General features: G+C 48.5%; 1 protein-coding gene across 1 annotated transcript in view; it reads right to left on the bottom strand.

Annotated features, from left to right (window-relative positions):
* The window catches only part of PRICKLE2 (prickle planar cell polarity protein 2), a 223,627-nt gene extending 201,539 nt beyond the window's left edge, over positions 1-22,088 (bottom strand). Inside the window, exons 1-2 of the mRNA XM_075938504.1 lie at positions 21,925-22,088; positions 21,590-21,675 (exon numbers count right to left, since the gene is read on the bottom strand). Of these exons, the coding sequence (XP_075794619.1) occupies positions 21,590-21,675; positions 21,925-21,966 (128 nt within the window). The 5' untranslated portion in view covers positions 21,967-22,088. The remainder of the gene's footprint in view (positions 1-21,589; positions 21,676-21,924) is intronic.
* Positions 22,089-22,369: the final 281 nt, after the last annotated feature.

The raw sequence follows: 22,369 nt of genomic DNA on the forward strand, positions 1-22,369 counted from the left end.
CAACCTAGGCTAGTGAATGGGCGCATGAGTGGCCCTCCTTCATCTCAGTGTGCTGCAAGATTGTCCTACCCAAGACCGTCTCCCCGGATAGGGTCATTTTGCTCACTGTGCTTGTGCACCTAGAATTTGCAGGGGGTGCTGATGAAACTGTAGCAGCGCTGTGATTGGCTGCAGAGGGAGCGCCCAGTTCACAGTCACTGTTGTGTGCAATGTGCACACACCTCCCTTCATGTGCCTGGCTTTACATACGTGTCACTTGAGAAAAACCAGTAGGAAAAAAGACTACGCAGATGGAAATCTGGCAACCCCGTGCGCAATCTGGCAACCTCGTGCAATCTGGCAAGCCCGGGAGTGGGCAGCGGTAAATAAAAAGTCTTGGGAGCCACACCTAAAAGCCCAATGGAATACCGGTTGCCCACCACTGATCTAGACACAGCACATCTTAATTGGAAAGACTGTCTATGTAGCAACAGCCACCCCGTACGGCTTACTGAGACGCTGGTTTTCTTTATATTAGATACATTATAAACAGCATTACAAATTCCTTGAATATTAGCTTATGCCCACAAATCAGCATCGTGTCAGATGTGTCACTTACAGAACTCCCCCCTAGATTTCCTGGGTGACAACTGCCTGGCTAGTCACACTAGAAAAATTGAACGTACACCTGAAAATCACAAGCAAGCCATGAGGAGACCATCGAGCAAAAATCTGGGCTGATGCTGTTCCTGAAGCTTTTCAAAACACTTAGAGGACCGAGATTTCTAAAAGGCAATTGTACTCAACAAGGACGTCACAGGTTATTAAAACAGTGAATCATTGATGCACTCATTAATGGGTTATAAAAATAACCTTTTGGAAACTGAAGAATGCAGAGTTTTGCAGATAAACAGTAGAATTGGGAAGAAAATCTCTGGGAAGAAATAAGAACAATTATCTGTAACTGGGAACAATTTAAAGACGAGGCCTGACTTTTGCTGGTGGAATTCTGTAGATACTACATCAGTTTACGGCAGCATCTGGTTGCAGAACGTTTATGCCTGAAGAAAACAAATCCTGATTCTGTACGGTAGGCTGCAAAGTGAAACACTGGTCAGGAAAAACGTGACCCGTTTTAGACGAGCACATTTCAGTCTTTAAAGACCCTTTGCTCTAAGGCCAAGTGCACACAGCTCGGGTTAAGGTAAGCAACTCCAGCTACATAGAATACATGCCTGGAGTCAACTTACCTTAAGCTGAGTTTGGCAACGTTCCCACAGCAGGAGCAGCAGCATCTGCTCTCATCAGCTTCCCTTACTCCTAGCAACGGCAGGAGTACCAGACAATGGCAGGGATGCTCTCGGAGTTCGATTTAGCGAGTCTTAACTAGACATGCTAAATTGAACTCCGGAAGATGGATCACAGCAGTGACACTCTTCCATGGAGTGAAGATGTGGTCTTGGACTGTAAGGCGCAGGAGTTTCCCTCCAAGAGTCAATGCCCATTCATGCCACAATCTCCACTCGTAGTGGAGATAATGGTACTGAGCCCTTTGGATTGGGCTAAGCACTGCACAGACATCCATTAGCCCCTCTCAACAGCCTAGGGTTGTCAGGTGTCTGATATTGACCTGGACAGTCTGATATTTTTGCCTCTTGTCCGGTAAAAAAAATTCAGAAAATACTGGACACCTAAAATGTCTGGTATTTTCTGGGTTTTTTTTCCCTGCCAGCAGGTGAAAATACTGGACACCTGGCAACCCTACACACAGTCAGCAACTGGGCTCGGGCCCGGCCTCTGGCTGTCCTCCCCCCAAGCCTGCCGGAATCCCTGCTTACCTGGTTCCGCAGGGAAGCTGTCTTCTGGCTTGATCAGGAAAACAAGATGGCCACCAGCAAAAAGCGTCAAAGGTTTTTCTTAAAAGGGCCATGCTATTTTATTATTTAATTTAATTAGTTAGTTATTGCTTAATAACTCTTGGGGTCCTTTTTCCCCCCACCCAACAACTTTGCAAAACAACTTTTTTTTGCTCAATGCCTCCCCCTTTTTTCCTCAACAAAATTTTCCCCCCTTTTGGGGAGGGGGGGAGGGGAAGGTATTCGGTATTTTTAGTTAACATTTCCCTGTGGGGATGTTGTGTAGGGTAGCCAGATGGTTTATTACCCCCATTTTACAGGGCGGGGAAACCAATACAAAGGGCTGAATTATACCTCTCCAGTAGCTCCAGGGGCTCTCCGAGATATTCTCCCTCCAGGGGACTGAGATGTAGAAGATACTATGGAGGGACCCAAGTGAGAACACTCTTGCAAGGCTCCAATAAAGGTCCCAGAGCCCCTCCTCCCGGCCACAAGCCTACCCAGTGAACAGTCTCCTGTTTGGGCTCTCGACACACAAGGAATGGGATTCTGGAGACCCCGCAAGGGCTGACTGTCACGTCACATTAGAATCCAGGAATTCCCTGTTGCCAGGCCTGTGCTGATTCCACTACACCACGCGTCTGCCGAGCACAGGTCTACATCGCAGCGTAAGTAGGCACAGCTCTGCTAGCGTTCATCTAGCTCGCATGGGCAATAATAGCGATGAAGACAAGCGAGTGCAGAACCCAAAACAGGCCAACAACCCGAGTACTTCCTCAGAGACCCCAGAGAGCTTGGGGTAGGGCAGCGAGCATGCACTGAAACCTGTGCGGGTCACATCCTCAGAGCTGCTGCTGCCCACACTAACTAGGCCAAAGCTGGCTCGGATACACACTGCAATCGCACCCACCCTTGAGGGGTAGACACACCCTGAGACCAAGAGTCAATTTACAGACTAAAAGAATGTAAATTAACAATTAAAAAAAAGCCACCCACAACACACTCACACGGAGATGGCAATAAACCACTATTATGAGCTATTAAGCCAACCGACATTGGCCACAATCAAGTCCTTATGCTGGTGTAATTAAGGCCAACTAAACATTTCACAAAACGCGTACACTTGGCACCACATCTTAACGACCACCACACCTGGACTCTGTCGGCAGGCTAGAGGAAGTTACTGTTATAGCTTTACAATTACCTAGAGGCCTATTGTGCTTGCCACAGTATTTGCGTGTACGCCCACACGCACAAAGATGTGGCTCCTTTCCCAAAGAGCTTGCAATTGAAAGAGAAAAGAGAGTGGGAGAAAGGAAGTATTACTGCTCCCACTGTCCAGATGGGAAATTGAGGCATCACAGAGGAAATCTGGAATTGAATCCAGACCACCCTATTACCCGGGTGGAGACAATGATACTAATACTACTAATGACTCTACTGCTTGTGGCTTAACCACCAGATCCTCCTCCTCTTCTTGTGGACATGAGGTGCACAGCCGCAGAAGGACTTTCAAGTCAATTGTTCTTATTGCCAATTGACTCTTGGGAATTGGCAGTAAGAACACCTGAGACAACCTCACCTGTTTCTACCATCCAGGAGAGACACAGGACACATCTCTGCTCTAAGACACATCAGTTGTATACCCACCACGCCCCGTCTCTTGTGACTGACAGGCGTAATTCCCAATTTACAGCAGCATCAATGGGAGGACTTTCATTGTCTTACGTCAGAGAGGCCTTCAAGCATCTTTGTGTTGTGAAGCATATCTTAATAGAGAGAGAGAGCTGTCTCATAGTCGCCCCCCAACAATCTCTTCTGATTCGTTATCGCATTACATCCTGGTGGCAGCTACCGCCATTATTTCCAGTGAAAAGTAATACCGGGGAAATAGTTAATGTACTTTGTAGCTGACTTTGGTGCAACGTGGGACCTAGAAACAAAAACCAGGCAGCATCGAATGAGCTGACAGCTCTCCAGGGACCTTTACCAAGGGTGTGGCTCATTATCCCACGTAGTGGCACAGACCACTTACAGTGAGCAATAAGAACGAGGGAGCTCTACGGACTCAGCTGAGAGCCAGCTGGCTTTATGGCTCATGCTGAAGAAGCTCCTACATGGAGGTGCCAGGTTCAAATCTGTCTTCTGACAGTTACACTAGAAGGGCCACCAGTGGACTACTAAGGAACACTGCTTCAGCAAACCACATCCTTTAGCTGCCTTTGTACACTCCTTTCAATTTTTCAGATGTGTTTCTCTTCTCTGTGCCTAGGTATTTTTCTCACCAACCCACTAGTGTTACTCTAAATCTTTTCACCGGGGGAAATCTTGAATTGCTGACAAGCCACTCTACTCTCCTGGAGGAATAGCTCCCTTGACAAAACACCTCTTTTCTCAGCACGCTACAAACGTGGCTGAAATTGTCTGAAAGCCAAGGACCCGCTGTGGAAACTACCAAAGCATAAGGATATCAATCTTTCAAATAAACGGGGGTCAGCTACCGCCAGAGTTCAAGCGATCTGAACGAATGAACGAAAGGCCATTCGATCACACTAACTTCCACCATCAGGCTGGCGCTCTGCTTCTGAAACATTGGGCACTTCTCAAGAGATCGCACCTCCGAAGGCACCGTGCACGATTAATCTTTCACCTCTCGCTGAGTCGCCTGGCATGTGATGTGCTAATGATAACTACTAGGCTCAGGTTCTATCAGGAAATACACGGTAGCCAGTTATAGGTTGAATCTCTTTACTTCAACACCCTCAGGACCTGAGTGGTGCTGAACCAGAGATTTTGCTGGACCATGGGAGGTCAGTATTGTCTAGCAACATCACCAACACTTCCGCTGCTTACTGGGCTCCTAGAAGACGTTAAGGGGTAAATTAGAGCTAAACAGCAGCACAGAACACTGAGAGCCAAGACTGGTGGCTGTAAACACACTCTTTGTGGGACCACGGGAAACTTGGCCACACCCATGATAAGTGAACATCCAGCTGACTCAAATCATGCCAGACCACGGATCTTGCTGGACCAGAGAGGTTCAACCTGTACACGTAGTTACTATGCAAATCAGAAACCTGACTTGAAAATTAGAACAATATCACTGCACTAGATCTACGCTTTGCTGCAGCGTATAGGGACTTCACCAAAGGCCAGTTCTCACGAGGAAATATGTACGATACCTTCAAAGCCATGTATGGGGCTGAATCCTCATAGAATTCAGATCCAACTTTGATCAAAGTCAAATACACCCCAGAAAATCCTTCCTCTTCACAAGTTCTCCAAATGCTGCCAGTCCGTTCTTTTCATGCCACGCACTGCTTCATTTGCATGCACCTAGCACACAATGGCTGTGATTTTCCCACTTTCTGGCTTCAAAGCAATACAAACAAATAGCATGACTACTAAGGGGGAAAATGACATGCCTTCTCAATTACTCATAGGAAGCAATGCCTGCTCAGCAGAGCAAGAACCTTCACCCACAGGAGGTAGCAGAAATAAGAAAACGGACTGCCCTTTTCCTCCCCTTGAGCACTTGCTTTAGTATCCAATTAGCTGAAGCAGCAATATCATTGCAACAGAAGAACCCCATGAAACAAAATGTAGTGCTTACCATTTTTTATGCCTGCAATCACATAAAAGCGAGAGGCTAGCAAGATTGTGAAATCCTTGGGGGGGCAAAGGTGCTATATTAAAATACGAGCCATGCCACCAGGCAGAATGACTGAAATCCCATCCACTTCCAAAACAGAGGAAGTAGACATTGATTTATTTCCCTGACAATCAACGAATTGTTTAACAGCCACAGATGAGTGCTCTCTGCATCCAGAAATGTGCACGCAGCACAGACACAGAATGACTTTAGCGATAACAAGCCCCAATTTTCCAGAGCACATTTAAGGCAATTTGCCATAGATTTGGGTTTTCATCACAAAAACCACCAATCAAATGGACGTGCAGAAAGGTCTATACGGACCGTCAAGAATCTTACACACAGAGAAAAGCCTTTTCACTGTGGGCATGATTTGGATAAAGCTTTACTGGTTTACTGACGTTTCCCTCTGGAGAATGGCTTTTCTCCAGCTCAGCAGTTCACGGGAAGAAGGAACAGATCTAATTTGCCAACTTGCTGAAATCGCATAGCACCACCACCGCCATACAGGAGAGAAAAGAAAATCAGAAGAGGACGCAGAAAGTTTATTTTGCCAAAGGGACCCATGATCTCCCAGCTCTTAATGCAGGAAATAAGAGACAGCTCACCTCTAATATTTCCCTGCCTCACAGAGTGTTGTAAGGACAAATATATTAAAGACTGGAAGACTTATCCAGCATTGCAAAGCCTGAGACTGCTCACTCCAGGCTTCTCCTTGGGCTGGCCCAGGGTAGGGGGAGCCACACGGCTCGCCTGCAGGCTTCTCCCCGGGGCCAGCCTGGAGTGGCGAGGGCCACAAGGCCCGGTGGGCAGTGCTCCTGGCAGCTCCACAGGGTTGGCCAGGAGCATCAGGGGCCATGCAGCATGGTGGGCAGCTGCTCCCTGGTGCTTGCTGCCCCCCTGTGGTCATTCATGAGTATAACTGTCCCCGCTATCACACCTCTTCCTTTCCCTTTGATGTGAAACAATCCCATCTTGGGGAGGGATAGCTCAGTGGTTTGGGCATTGGCCTGCTGAACCCAGAGTTGTGAGTTCAATCCTTGAGGAGGCCATTTAGGGATCTGGGGCAAATCTGTCAGGGATGGTACTTGGTCCTGCCGTGAGGGCAGGGGACTGGACTTGGTGACCTCTTAAGGTCCCTTCCAGCTCTATGATATAGATATGCAGGAGTGGCCTGAGGTGGGCTGTGGCAGCTGGCGCCCCAGGAGGAACGTGCGATGGGTGCCCCCGCCTGCAGGGCCGTCAATGGAGTGACATCATCATCGGGCGCCCCGGGTGCCTGGTTGAAGGAGGCCCCCTAGGCGATGGCCAAGTCAGCCTATAGTCACGGGCCGCCGCTGGGTATATCTGCCGCTGGGTATATCTCCATTCCATGCACATCCCCATCGTCCTGGTACAACCAGGACCTCCTTGACCTTGCTGAAAGGAAGCTGCCTACCAAATGTGGTTGTCGTGGCTCTTACCATTTAGGAGGCGTTCTTGAGCAAACAAACTCACAGAGCGATGGCCACAGAGGGACAGCTGCACAAATTCCCTAAAATATAGAGTAGACTAGCAGATTGACCCAGCCCTGCTCAGGTCATTAACTCAATTGCTCTGGGGAGGAGGGGTTCAGGATACAGGCTGCCCTGTGGAGAGAGGACTGCCCCAGCCCTCTCCCACCGCAGCTGTTTGGGGCCAGGTGAGAAGCCCCTCTCTGTGGCCACAGCAGCTCCAGTGAGCACAGGAAGGGTGTGTGGGGGGGGGTATCGTATGGTGCCGCAACCAGCATGAGGAGTGCAGCAAACTGCACTTTCCCCTCGCTCCCGGATGAAGGGGAACAACCATCAATGTTCCTTTAAGAATCAAGGGAGGGGGTGGAGCTTCCCCCTTCCCTGCCCTCCTTAAAGGGCACCTGGGGGTGGGAGACATGGGGCAGTCCTGGAGTGGGGGTTGGAATGTGCCCCCAGCCAGCCCTTTTCACCTGCCTGGTGATTCTGTTTCTTTTCTGTATGGTTTGAGGAGAATCAATCCCATCCCAGGCACAGCCCATTGTCCCGACGCAACCAAACCTTGACCTTGCTTTCAATGATGATAGGGGGAAGCTGCCCCCTGAGTTTGGTGAACCTGGCTCTGACCGGTTAGGAGGAGTTCTTGGACAGTCACACACAGAGACAGGAAAACTCTCTCAAATATATTGTAGATCGCAAGGTGCTCAGATAACAGCAATGAGGCCCATAGAAGTGCTATAGCTAGATCAATAACATTAACACTGATTTGCAATGAAAACGTACAAAGAACTTATAAAATAAACTAGACCCCGATACTGCAAACACATATACACATGCTTAACCTAACACCTGCAAGGAAATGGGCCATTGAATTCACATGCTTCAAATTACAAGCATCTTGTTAAATCAGGGCTTTCGGCCGTATAGCTCATCAGCAATGCAATCTAGTTCCTAGTTTCTCTCCCAAAACTATTTCAACTTTGGCAAGAAGTTATTTTCCCTTCTCCCTGGAGTTGATGGATCCATTTTACAATAATTGAAGACAAAAATATATTCAAAGTCAATGCTTTCCTTACAAGTATTTACAGGGGCAAATAAAAAGACATTATTTGTCTCCTTGGATCAACCAGGAGATCTTGCATGATCTAAAAATAAAAAAGGAGTCATATAAAAAAATGGAAACTAGGACAAATTACAAAGGATGAATATAGGCAAACAACACAGGAATGCAGGGGCAGGATTAGAAAGGCAAAGGCACAAAACGAGCTCAAACTAGCTACAGACAAAGGGAAACAAGAAAGACATTCTATAAATATATTAGAAGCAAGAGGAAGTCTAAGGACAGGGCAGGCCCATTGCTCAGTGAGGAGGGAGAAACAGTAACAGGAAACTTGGAAATGGCAGAGATGCTTATTGACTTCTTTGTTTCGGTCTTCACCGAGGAGTCTGGTGAAGGAATGTCTGACATAGTGAATGCTAGTGGGAAGGGGGTAGGTTTAGAAGATAAAATAAAAAAAAGAACAAGTTAAAAATCACTTAGAAAAGTTAGATGTCTGCAAGTCACCAGGGCCTGATGAAATGCATCCTAGAATACATAAGGAGCTGATAGAGGAGGTATCTGAGCCTTTAGCTATCATCTTTGGAAAATCATGGAAACAGGAGAGATTCCAGAAGATTGGAAAAGGGGAAATATAGTGACCATCTATAAAAAGGGAAATAAAAACAACCCAGGAAACTACAGACCAGTCAGTTTAACTTCTGTGACAGGAAAGATAATGGAGCAAGTAATTAAGGAAATCATCTGAAAACACTTGGAAGATAATAAGGTGATAGGAAACAGCCAGCATGGATTTCATGTCAAACCAATCTGATAGCTTTCTTTGGTAGGATAATGAGTCTTGTGGATAAAGGAGAAGCGATGGATGTGGTATACCTAGACTTTAGTAAGGCATTTGATATGGTCTCGCATGATATGCTTATCAATAAACTAGGCAAATACAACTTAGATGGGTGGGTGCATAACTGGCTGGATAACCATACTCAGAGAGTAGTTCACAATACTGCTTGAAAGGAATAACAAGTGGGGTTCTGCAGGGAGCTCTTTTGGGACTAGCTCTGTTCAATATCTTCATCAATGATTTAGATATTGGCATAGAAAGTACACTTATTAAGTTTGCAGATGATGCCAAGCTTGGAGGGGTTGCAACTGCTTTGGAGGACAGGGTCATAATTCAAAATGATCTGGACAAATTGGAGAAATGGTCTGAAGTAAACAGGATGAAGTTTAATAAGGACAAATGCAAAGTGCTCCACTTAAGAAGGAACAATCAGTTTCACACATACAGATTGGAAAGCGACAGTCTAGGAAGGAGTACAGGGGAAAGGGATCTAGGGGTTATAGTGGACCACAAGCTATACATGAGTCAACAGTGTGATCCTGTTGCAAAAAAAGCAAACAGGATTCTCGTATGCATTAACAGGTGTGTTGTGAGCAAGACACCAGAAGTCATTCTTCCGCTCTACTCTGCACTGATTAGGCCTCATTTGGAGGATTGTGTCCAGTTCTGGGTGCCACATTTCAAGACAGATGTGGAGAAATTGGAGAAGGTCCAGAGAAGAGCAACAACAATGATTAAAGGCCTAGAAAACATGAGCTATGAGGGAAGACAGAAAGAATTGGGCTTGTTTAGTTTGGAAAAGAGAAGACTGAGAGGGGACATGATAGTGGTTTTCAGATATCTAAAAGGGTGTCACAAGGAGGAGGGAGAAAACTTGTTTATCTTGGCCTTGGAGGATAGAACAAGAAGCGATGGGTTTAAACTGCAGCAAGGGAGGTTTAGGTTGGACATTAGGAAAAAGTTCCTAATTGTTAGGGTGGTGAAACACTGGAATAAATTGCCTAGGGAGGTTGTGGAATCTCCATCTCTGGAGATATTTAAGAGCTGGTTAGATACATTTCTATCAGGGCTGTTCTGGACAATGCTTGGTCCTGCCATGAGGGCAGGGGACTGGACTTGATGACCTCTCGAGGTCCCTTCCAGTCCTTGTATTCTAGGATTCGTTTACATTTGGCCAGTCATTTGAACTGAACTCAACTACTACTGTATGCTTGGGTTTTAGATTTCTTCCAGGGCTTTATAATACATCCATATCCTTAAAAAGAAATGATCAAGTATAAATTCACACCGGTACGTGGAAATAAAATTAACCCCATTGGGACAATGTAAGTCCTGACATAAAGCCAAGGAGCCAAATGCATCAACTGCATTGTATCCATAGCACGTCTACTCTGCGGTTAGACATCTGTGACTGGCCATGCCGTCTTATTCAGGCTGTGGGACTTTTAATTGTAGTGTAGACTTCCGGGCTTGGGCTGCAGTCTGCGCTCGGGGCCCTCCCACTTTGCAGGGTTCTGCGCCCCCAAAGTCTTTGAGGATGCAGAGCAGGAGCCTACAGAAATTCATGTGGATAGGCTCAACGTTAATTGCAGAAGATACAATGCCACGAAGAAAGGCTCTCCATGAGACAGACCTGCCTTCTTCATTCACCCCCGTCAAGTCCCCTAGCACATGGCAATTCCAAGGAATGGCTTCTGGAGATGGAAATTAGGGATGTGAACAGGTAACTGGTTACCCAGTTACTCAGTAAGCATCAGCCTTACCAGACGATGCTTATTGGGTAACTGTTAACCTTGAACCTGGGAGCAGGCCCCTGCCCACAAGCCGATGCAGGCAGAGGGTTGCTCCAGCCCCGCTGGGCCCATAGCACCATGGGCCGGGGAATAAGCCGGCAGCCCCACAGGCTGTGGACTGCTCCAGCCTCCCCTTTAATCGGTTCAACTTAACGTTGAACTGGTAAACCAATTAAATGGGATTTTACATCGCTAATGGGAACAGAAGGGCGTGTGTGATTGGTAGGTTCAATATTCTTCCCACTTGTACAGTTTTGTCGATTTCAGGCCTCACACCCTGCCCCACCAAACCAGAATAAGAGAACGCTGCCATGGGTTACGGGACGGAAATTACACGAACAGAAGCTCATTCAGGATACGGCTGTGTAAGGTACGCTGCTGTCTTCAAACTCAAAGCCCTAGAAATAAAAATGCCAGGATGTGTAGAATATCTGAATCCTAAAGGAGACAGACGCAAAGCATGTTATCCATGAAAGGAAACAACTGCAAGACTAAAAACATATGGAAGCAATAATCTGTATTTTTTTCTTTTTTTTTAAAACCGAGACAAACGCTGCAGAATTCGCTGTTATTCATTCATGGGCTACACTGAACACACTGTTGTTTCTGCCCTTGGGAAGCAGCCCCGGGAATCAAACTGAAGGCCCAGAAGCTGGCCAGAGTCCGGGAGTCCTTTGTGTGCATCTCCAGGAAGAATGTGACTCCAAATAGATGCAGTTTTGGGTTAGGCACAAGGACAGAATTCCTAGTTATTTTATTAATCATTAGCCGCATGCTAGTCCAAAGGGCAGTTGTTCTCATTAGGGATGTGAATGTTTAACCGGCTAACTGATAAGCCGCACCCTTAATGGGCGAGGCTTACCGGTTAAGGTTAGTTGGTGGGGCTAGAGCAGCTCCCCACCTGCCGTGGACAGAGGGCAACTCCAGCCCCATGGGGACCCGCCGAAAACAGGGGCTGCTCCAGCGCTCTGCCTGCAGCTGCGGGGGGAGGGGAGGCAGCCTTCTCCAGCCCAGTGTTGGGCGGGGGGATTCCTCCAGCTGGGCTAGAGCACCCTTCCCCCGTCTGACCCCCCCCCCCTTTTATTCAGTTAGCTGGTTAACCACTATGTTTAACCAGTTAACCAATGAAATGGGATTTTACATCCCTAGTTCTCACCTGGGGTACATGTATTGCTGGGGGCGAGCAGAGGTTTATCAGGAGGTATCTTCTACTCACCTGCATATTTGCCTCATTTACAACAGGCTACATTAAAAAGCACTAGCAAATCCAAGACACACTAACATTTCCTACAAACAATGACTTATTTATACTGCTCTGTGTAGTACACTGGACGGAAGCACAAGATTTACAATCGAATCGATTCATTTTACAATTAGGGATGTGAACAACTAGTGGACTAGCCGATATGCAAATGACTAGCATGTCGACTAACCGAATAGCTTCCCCCTTCCTTGGGAGGAACCAGTAAACCTCATTTTTGGAGGAACCAGTAAACCTCATTTTTTCAGGCATTACGGTTCTTTCGGAAAAAGGGGTGTTTTTTTCGAAAGAATCATGTCTAGACAGCGGTTTCACTTCCGAAATTCCTGTTTTCGAAAGAACGTGCGGCAGCCATTATGCAAATGAAGCACAGGAAATTCAAATCCTGGCTTCATTTGCAATTTCGATCTGTCTAATTTACAGCCCTCTTTCGAAAGAGGGATGTAGTTTAGACATGCCCTATCAGGGTGCTGTTTATTTCTACAGCTGATTTTTTTAAGCAAGGAGTCTGTAAGTGAGGTGACACTTGTGGTACGCCAGACAACTCAGACTCCTGAAAGGGGTACAGTCCGGAATTGTTGAGCGCCGCGGTCGTAGAAAACTCAGCTGAGATCAAGGCCCTTCTGGACTAGGCACTGGACAAACACACAGTATGAAACAATCCCTACCAGGGTTTCCTGTGAGGTGAGCACCCATGCAGACGTGCACTAAGAATTTCATTCCCACCCACCCCCTTGGTAGAGCTACGCAGCTGCGGCCCGAGCTGCTCCCCAGGGGAAGGGCTGTGGCTGGGTGGCAGGTGACTGCCCAACCCAAGAGCAGCTGGGCAGCCACCACGCAGACTGTATGGCAGCTGCTGGGGCCAGGACGGTGATACTAAAATAGTACCATGGCTGCAGCTCGAGTCCCGGCACATAGGGCAGTACCCCACCATGCGGCCCTGCCTGGCAGGTTCAGGTGTCAGGATGGCAGAAGGTGAGGGAAGGGGCAGGGTGGAGGAGACACAAATGCCAGGGGGCCAAGAGGAGACAATGAGGGGAAAGTCAGGAGGAGTGGGGGCTGGGAAGGTGTCAGTGTGGGTGGAGAGGGGAGGAGACAGGGTGATGTTGGGAGAGAAAAAGGGAGAGGCAAGGAGAGGGACAATGGAGCAAGAGGGAGGAAGAGGAGAGGGGAGGGGTGGATGCCGGGAGAAGAGGGATTGAAAGGAGGGGTGGGCATGAGGAAGGCGGGGGCTAGGGCAAGTCACGTGTGAGGGCATGGAGGCATGAGGAGAACTGAGGCAGAGGGTGGTGAGGGGGTGGGCACCAGGGAGGAAGAGGGCAAGGGGGCATGTGTTGGGAGGGCAGGGGCAGTGAGGGAAGGAGGACATACCAGGAGGGTGCAGGGGGTAAGGGAAAGTACAGCGGTCAGAGGAATTGTGGGAGGTGAAGCAGAAGGGCAGACGAGAGGAGGGGCAGGCACCAGAGGGCAGAGGAGAGAGGCAGGACAGGTGAGTAGACGGAGGTGTTAGGAGAGGGGATGGAGAGGGGGGCTAGAGGAGGAAAGGAAGGGAAGGTGTGGGGTCAGAGAGGACGGGGAATGGGGGGCAGGTCCCAGGAGGGCTGAGGGGGGTAAGAAGGGGAGGAGCCAGGACAGAAGAGGAGGGTGAGGGCAGGCAGCAGCAAGCACCAGAGAAGCACATGGGGCGGGCAGGAGACATGGCAGCAGAGGGGGAAAGGGAGAGGTTTATAACTTGGATGCCACGGTGGCACATCCGAACAAGAACACATGACCCCCGTACTGCTGCACAAGACAAAACTCCCTCCGCGGGTGGACGGAAAATCTTAGCGGGAGCCCTGATCCCTACCACAAAGAATTTACCACCTATTTCCACGAGATCACAGAGCAAGCAGGTCTCTCAACCTCCATTCAGCACAGTGACCCCGACCCACACTCCTCTATCAATCGGGGGTCCTCTCTCCTTGGGGCTCTGCACTCTGTTAAACCCACTGAATACGTTCAGCAGCTCTCTCCACAAGATTTCACTCATTAATCTATATATTTTAGAGAGTCTGTCGGCCGATTTGTGCACTCGTCCTATTTGTTCAAGAACTCCTGTTCAACGGTAAGAGCTAGGAGCGCCAAGTGTGGTACACAACTTAATGCAAGGCCAGGGGTCGGTTGTGCCAGGACAATGGGATGTGCCTGGAATGGGACTGCTCTTCAAACTATACAGAAGAGAGACAGAATCACCAGGCAAGTGAAAGGAGCTGGCGGGGGCTGCCTGCTCTCCTCTCTGGCACTGTCCCAGCCTCCCACCCCCCAGACATCATTTAGAGTCCCCCTGGGTACGTCTACACTACCACCCTAGTTCGAACTAGGGTGGTTAATGTAGGCAACCGAAGTTGCAAATGAAGCCCGGGATTTGAATTTCCCGGGCTTCATTTGCATCTTGCCGGGCGCCGCCATTTTTAAATCCCCGCTAGTTCAGACTCTGTGCCCCCGCTTTCAGGGAGAGGGGGAAAGTGCACAGTTTGCTGCATTCCTCACTCTGCCGGGGGAGCGCAGGGGGCACAGGAGCTGTGTACTTTGCTCTCGCTTCCTGACAGGGACAGGAAGGGGAAAAGCAAGCAGCTCTGTTACGAATCTCGGGGGGAGGGAGGGGACCCTTTGGACTCCCTGTTCACCTCCCTACACATGCACACAGACCCCTACCCTGAGCCCATCCTAACCCCCCCAACCTTGACTCCTGCACCCTCCCACAACCCCAGCCCTCTGTCCTGAACCCGTCCTCACCTCTAGCCCTGGCTCCTGTACCCTTAACCCCCTGCCCTAAGCCCCATACATCCCCAAGCCCAAACCGCTGCCCTGAGCCCTTCCTCAACCTCCACCCTGACTCTTGCACCCCCCTCCCACCCCACCTTCTGCCTCGAGCCCCCCCTGCCACTCCACCCCCCCCTTAAATTTATCATCATACTGTTGTACTTCCTGGCCTGAGGGCCCCACTGGGGGGAGGCTACAATTCAACAGTACCTGTAAGAAATGTAAGTTACGTTCACCCTGAACCAAGATGAGCCAGAAAAATAGGATGACTCTGCAATACGACTGCTTTTCAGTAAACCTGACAGAAAAGGGACACAACCAAGAAATTGGGAGTAGTGTTCTGTTTTGGCCCAGCTAAATCAATGCTTAAGGTTTGTAAGCTAGGAGAAAATGTGAATGCAAACCACACTGACTATAGCCTTTTTTGTTAAAACATAATGAATGATAAAAATTTATCGGGATGAAAAAAAACCCCTCTTGATGGAATTCCCTTTTTTTTAAAATGTTACTAAAAGAAAATTAAATGGAAAAAATGTTATTTTTTAAAGAATTCTGTAATAAAAATTTACTGAAAAATACAATCATTTACATAAAGCATGTCTTTGTTCCTTTTAATTAAAAAAAAAATGAGTTAAGGGCCTGAGCAGTGCCAGGTCAACGTGCTAGTATTAAATATTACCAAACTGAGAAGACCGATGAACAAAGATTCTGCTTTACACGGCCTTTTTAAGCACTGGACATTGCTTGTCACATGAACAGAAGCCAACGTTATAGAAACCGTAAAACAATTTTAACAGGCTACTGGAGGAGAACTGGAACTCTGAACCATCAAATATGACAGAAAAAAATGCTGCAGCATGTTGCAGGGACAAGAATTCAAGAAACACAAATGTGCTTTCACAGTGGCAGTCAAAAACTAAAAACATTAGCATCATTTTTATGGCACATTTATTACAGCTATTTAAAACTGTTGCAAATGAGAAGCATAACTATGGCAACTAAGACTTTCTGCTAGCGTTTGGCTAATTTTAAAACCACTATCAGTCATACGGTTTGATATCGCCACCCATCAGCAGTCTCTGGGCACCCTCCATGTACAAACAATAGCGACAGCAAAGTCTTTCGTGGACTTCAGAGAGTCTCTGGTACTTCTCTGTTTAGATCCATAAAAGTGGTCATACTGGATTAGATCAGTGGTCCACGTAGACCAGTATCATGTCTTCTGACAGTGGCCGATGCCAGATGCTTCAGAGGCATTGAAGAAAACAGGACAATCCTCGATTGACCCATCCCATGATGCGCTTCTAGCTGTCAGAAGCGTAAGGACACCTGTAGCATGGGATTGCATCCTGGACCTCCTTGCCTAATAGTCACTGGTGGATTTATCCTCCAGGAACTGATCTAATTCTTATTGAACCTAGTTATAATTTTAGCCTTTACAGCATCTTCACAAGTTCCACAGGTTGTTTGGGAAATACTTCTCTATGTTTATTTTAAAGTTGCCACTATAATTTTGTTGGTTGGCCTCTAATTCCCGTGTTCTGAAAAGAGATAACATTTCCATACTCCGTCTCCACCCCATCACGATTTTAGAGACCTATCGCAAACCCTCTTGTGTGTCTTTTCCAAGCTGAAGAGTCAGTCTTTTTAATCTCTTCTAATTTGAAAGCTGTTCCACGACCCTAATCAGTTTTGTTTCCTTTCTCTGTACCAATTCTACCCCATCTTTTTTGCGATGGGGTGATCAGAACTGTATGCAGTATTCAAGATGGGGGCATACCACAAATTTACATGGTGGCATTATGGTATTTTCAATTTTATCATCTATTCTTTTCCTAATGGTTCCTGACATTCTGTATAATTATTTGGCTGTCAATGCACAATGAGCAGATGTTTTCAGAGAAACCTACAAGGATGCCAAGTAAGCTAGACCTCATCAGTTCTTTACTGAACTGTGCCTTTAGCGAGGTTAAAATGCATGGAGGAATTATGAGATTAAAACTCTACTTGGGGTAGGGGATTTGTGTGGGGGATGGGGGAGACTAAGTGAGGGGCTGGCAATAAAAGGATTGCTTGAATTGTGAAGGTCACAGAGTGGAAAAACTCTCCTGAAGAGGAAATCTAAACAATATACGGCTGTAGGTGACACACCAAAATCAGATGACAAGCTGCAAGACGCGTGTCTGTATTCAACAGAATATTTTAAAAGCAGCTCTAAAAGCCATTTCAAGTATAAGTTTCTCCACTGTCCATGTGAAACGACGATCAAAAACTTCAGAGAGGCAAAAGCAACATGATCCATTCTCCTGGTTGGTACCCATTTGTTGACCTTTTGGGTTCGCATATTCATACTAATTGCATTAGGAATAGGCTGTAAATTCCCTTCCCTTTTCTCTCCCCTGGCCACCTTTTTTACAGGCTTTTCTTCAGCCAGACATTATACACAAGACACTTCCAATGGCTATTCATTCACTCAAATCCAGTGACAGCTTTATTTAATGCAAAGCTTGTTAACAAGTTGAATGGCGGACAGTTTAATGTAATGCAGATCTGATTAGGAAGCAGCCACCAGACTGCTAAGGAGTTGGAGATTTCACTTTCTCACATAACACCACCATGCAAGTACCAACCTAGATTAAATACTGAATGAGGAATCTGTTGTTTACATTACTGGTCATTTTCAAGAACACAGCCATACACAAATAAATGTTTGTCTTTTTATGCTTTTAATTCACAGTCTACTGTAATAATAAAAACCCACGCTAGTAAAGCAAAAAACCCACTTTGCTGCCCAAGACCACCGTGAAATTGTAGGTTACATTAGCTACTGTTTGACAGTCATATCTTTGGGGGAGTGCAGAATTGACATCTGGTGATGACTAAATTCAGTCTTGATTCTTTTAAATAAAAATGTCTGTTTTTCTTTTTGCTAAATCACTACACGCTTTAAATTTAAATTCTCAGTTACAATAAGTGTGTGATCAGTGATACACAGACTTCTGTGGACTTCAACCGGTATTGTGCATATGTAAGAGCCCAAGTTTAATGAATATGTTACATGTGATTTATTTTTACTTACATCCACTGAAATAAATATTAAAAATACTAGCACATACTCCACAAGCTTACATGAATGTGACACTAATGTAAAGAAATTATTACAACAATTCACTCATTATCAAATCAAGATTTTTTTTAAAGCCCCCTTTTAAATTTTTATTTCGCTTTCTCTAAATTAGACACAGTGGTCTTACTCTAAAGGCAGAAATAGTTTGGCAGAATAGAATTTATTAATGGTTTCCTTCAAACAAGAGACAAGTGTGGGCTTCCAAGAATGCTAATTTCGATCAATCAAAATCAACTCCGTACCCGAAAAAGGTGACTTTCCAATTAATGTAAGAACACAAACATCACTGAGGTCTGACAGAACACAACGTTGCTTGGCCATATAGCTCATGCCCCAAACTCAAGATAATCATAATTCCACATAATTATATGCACCATACAAAGCTTGCCTAGGCACCTGGGATGAATTTCACTTTCAGTGTCTGCAAGCTTATAAATTCCTCTCTCCCTGATGTATGCTGGAAATTCCCATCTTCGAAGCCCAAGTCCAATTTATATTTATCTGCAAAAGTGCACTGTTAAAGGATTACAAAAAGGCTTATGAACCTCTGGTGGTTAATTGATATGGGCTTCTATCCTTAATCCCTACAGCCCCTTGAAAACCATTGTTTCTTTCAATTTCACCCAGTGGTTTAATATGTTCCCGGACATCCACAATACTAGTTAAATATACTTTTTTCCATATTCAGCAGGTCTATTCTCCCGTGTGCCTGTGACCTACAAAAGTACCTGCTCTTAATATTTGCCTGCTTGTACGTACTGGGCACTATGGGAGAGCAGACCTCTCAAAAGGAAAAAGTCAATGCATATCCACTGTGTTGATTTATTTAGGTAGGCAAATTTGCTTCATTTTACTTGACTATATAGTCTTATATTTATGCTATTAAAATTATTATATGGGAGCTGGTACAGTCGCCAGCATAACAACGCAGCTAAAGGAGTTTCTGCCTTATGCACATGGGCTATTCCAGCAGCAAGGGACAGGTGAGATACCTAGTAAAAGAGCCATGCACCTTGCGTTCCTGGCTGGGAGAGAGGCAGTGCGCAATCTCCAGTGTTGAACAAGATGAATCCCCAGGTAGCCAGAGCAGGGATCAGAATCTGGCCCACTGAGTTCAGTGGATTTACATCTGATATACACTGGTGAAAGAGAGGTCAGCATTAGACCCGCGGTTAGGATGTAGGCTGGGATGGGCAAGAGGGCCTCCACCGGCCGGATTTGGCCTGCCAAACAAGTTGATCCGGCCTGCGTAGGCCCTGCCACTCCCCTGCCCCCAGGCCCTGGGGTGGAGGAGCACAGGAAGTCTCTTCCCACCTCCAGGGGCATGGGCTCCTAGGGGAAACCTAAGGGGGGGACGGGCAAAGGAGCTCCTCCGCCCCCAGACGAATCATCGTCTATGGGTGGGGAAGCTCGGAAGCATCCTGGCCCCGCCCCTTCCATTTGAGGCCCTGCCCCTTCTGGCAGGGCCCAGGGCCACTTCACAAATTTTTGAAGTCACCCCTGGCAAAAAATTATTGGCCCACCCCTGATGTAGGTGCTAACTCATTCCACTGACATGGTAGCCTTTCCTTTAGGATGCAGGCCAGATGTTCACCATCTCCCACCCTTTCTGCCAGAAACCTCCATAACGGCTTGGAAATGTTGAGAGGGAGGCTACCGGCGTGTCAGGAAAAGGTTACGGCAAACCATTCAGCCACAGAGATGAATGCAAGTCGGTCTGTGGATGCGAAACAGCATCATCAAATTATGAAAAAAATGGCCAGCAAAAATGTTGCTAAGTAGATGCAAATATTTAAATAATGAAGATAAACCCTATACAGCACACAGCTATTTGTGATCGTTAGAGGCAGGCCAGGGTAACCTGAAAGGTTGCCTCTATCTTCATGTAACATCGTTAGCAGAGCTCCCTGCCTCTTTCTGACATTACAAAGTACTCTGCAAGCTTCTGGGAAAACAGCAAGTCCCACAAACCTGAGATGCTTTTGACAGCGAACAAAAGCCCTATATAACTCCTGGGAAAACATGCACCAGGTGACTACAAAAATATATTTTGATGCATGTGTGTCTCAGACAGAGCAAGGGAAAAGCAGCAAGACACTTCAACTGCCAGCAGAGAACAGGACCAAGCATGGGGCAAACGGCTTCTACCAGAAGTTGGGGCGTGCAGCCACGAGAAAGAAGTCACCATGGGAAGAGAAGTCACCATTTGCCAGAGCCCGCAAAACAACAGTCCAGGACACTGGGACAGGGGACATAATTGCTCCATTGAGAAATGCCCAGTAAAGGGGAAGGCTGGAGCGTTAGCAAGGAAATCTCTCACCTGATGTTTTTCTGCCAGCCACACCCAGACCTAACAATTATCGTTCATTACAAGGGACATCCTGAAGTTTCAACCCAGATTTTGCTTCTGTCCTACCCAGGTCTTGCAGGATTTTGCTTTCATCATTGTCAGAAACCCAGACTTATTGAGCTAAGGAAACAGAATCGCAGGATCGTACGACAGGAAGGGATTTTGAGAGGCCCTTTAGTCCAGTCCTCGGCAATCAGGGTGTGACGACGCACCGCGGTTCCCCCAGACTCCTGCACCCCCGTAATGGCACGAACAGACTCCACCAGCCAGTAGAATAGAGGGAGTTTATTGCTTCTCCAGGATACAGCACAGATGTAATCTGGTTCCAGGGCAGGCCTAGGATACCTCAGCCCCCCTTGAGATGGGAGAGACTGGGCCCCTAAATCCCAGCCCCTTGCTTAGGCTGCTTCCTCCATGATACCAGACAGAAACTGCCCAACTTCCAGCCCTGCCCCCCAGCCAGGGCTGCACTCCGCCTTCCTCCCTTTGTTCCTCTCCCTGGGAGGTAACCAGTAAGGTACCAACACTACATCACACGGGGCAAGACCAAGCACCATCTAGACCATGCCGGACAGGTCTGTCTAACCTGCTCTTAGAAACCTCCTAGGATGGTGATTCCACAGCCTCTTGAAGCAATTTATTCCAGGCATGGCTCATGCCAAAGCAATTAACCCAGCTACTTGAAGCATTAGGCCATTCATGCCCCTCATTTTGAGGCTGCAAACCAACTGTTGAGGGGATGGCAGAAGCCACAAAGGTGACGTGGGCACACAGAAAGCCCTGCCAGCGCAGGAGGCAGTGCGGGATCGGGCAGTCTCATGCTAGTGCACGGGTGGGGGGCTGGGGGGGGGGAGAAGTGCTTAGAAACGTTGGTGTTTCTTTAGCTCAGGGGTTAGGATGCAGCTGAGTGTTTTCTAAGCCCAATGCCTCACATCACAAATCCCCCCGCACCCCGGAGGGGAAGCCACTTTCTTTGGGAAAAGACAAAACCGCCAGCCTGTTGCGAACGACCAGCCACGGCCAATAGTGGCTCCAGGGTCCCCGGTCCACATTCCCAGCGGATTTAAATACGTTCCCAAAAGCACCCGGAGATATTTTCAAACTGGAGGGGAAGTGTCAAAGTTCCCACAGACTGGGTCAGCCAAAGGCGAAGGAAAGCCCAGCCCCAGGGCACGGAGGGCAGCGGTTAGCCGATGTGTGTCCCCCACAGGGGTCAGGAATCCCCCAGGGCCACAACCCGCAGCAGGGCGCACGGGGGCATCTCCCCTTTGGCCCTTACGGTGGGAAAACAAAAGGGAGGCGATTCACCCCCAATCCCCTCCCCCTTGTGGGGAACTTTCAGCAGGGAGGACACGGCCCGGGGGGGGGGGGGGGGTCCTACCTCCATTTATGCAGCGCGAAGCCCGGGCACTGCTCCCCGCAGGCGCTGCACGGTTGGCCTCGCTCCGGCTCGCCCAGGGCGCTCGGCTGCAAAGACACAAAACCAGAGAAGAAGCCAAAGCGACGTGTTTCCCCGCCGAGCCCAGCCCGGACCCCGCGCCCCGAGCGGAGCGGGGAAGGGAGCCCCCGGGGCCAGGCGAGCCCAGGACAAAGGCGGAGCGAGCCCCGCGGAGGCTGCGCAGGTCCGCGCCGGGAGCCACCTGGGGCCGCACCTGCAGCGCGCGGAGGGGCCGGGGGGCGCAGCAGGTGCCGGCCCGGCCGCGGGGCCCCACTCACCGATCTGCTGGGGAGCCGCTTCCGAGAGCCCCGGCCGAACATGGCAGCGCCCGGCCCGGGCTGCGCTCCCCGAGTGCGAGAGCGGCCAGCCGCGCACCGCCGAGCCGCGCCGTGCGCCCGCCTCCCCGCGCTCCTCCGCGCCCGCCTCCCCGCGCGCCGCCGGCCCCTGCCCCTCCCCTGGGCCCTGCCCTACCTCTGCCCCTGCCCCTCCCAGCTCCTCTGCCTCCTGCCCCTCCCCTGGGTCCCACCCCACCTCTGCCCCTGCCCCTGCCCCTCCCCTGGGCCCTGCCCTACCTCTGCCCCTCCCAGCTCCTCTGCCTCCTGCCCCTCCCCTGGGCCCTGCCCTACCTCTGCCCCTCCCAGCTCCTCTGCCTCCTGCCCCTCCCCTGGGCCCTGCCCTACCTCTGCCCCTCCCAGCTCCTCTGCCTCCTGCCCCTCCCCTGGG

The sequence above is a fragment of the Pelodiscus sinensis genome, chromosome 11 (assembly GCF_049634645.1).
Source record: "Pelodiscus sinensis isolate JC-2024 chromosome 11, ASM4963464v1, whole genome shotgun sequence".
In the NCBI taxonomy this organism is placed as follows: Eukaryota; Metazoa; Chordata; order Testudines; family Trionychidae; genus Pelodiscus; species Pelodiscus sinensis.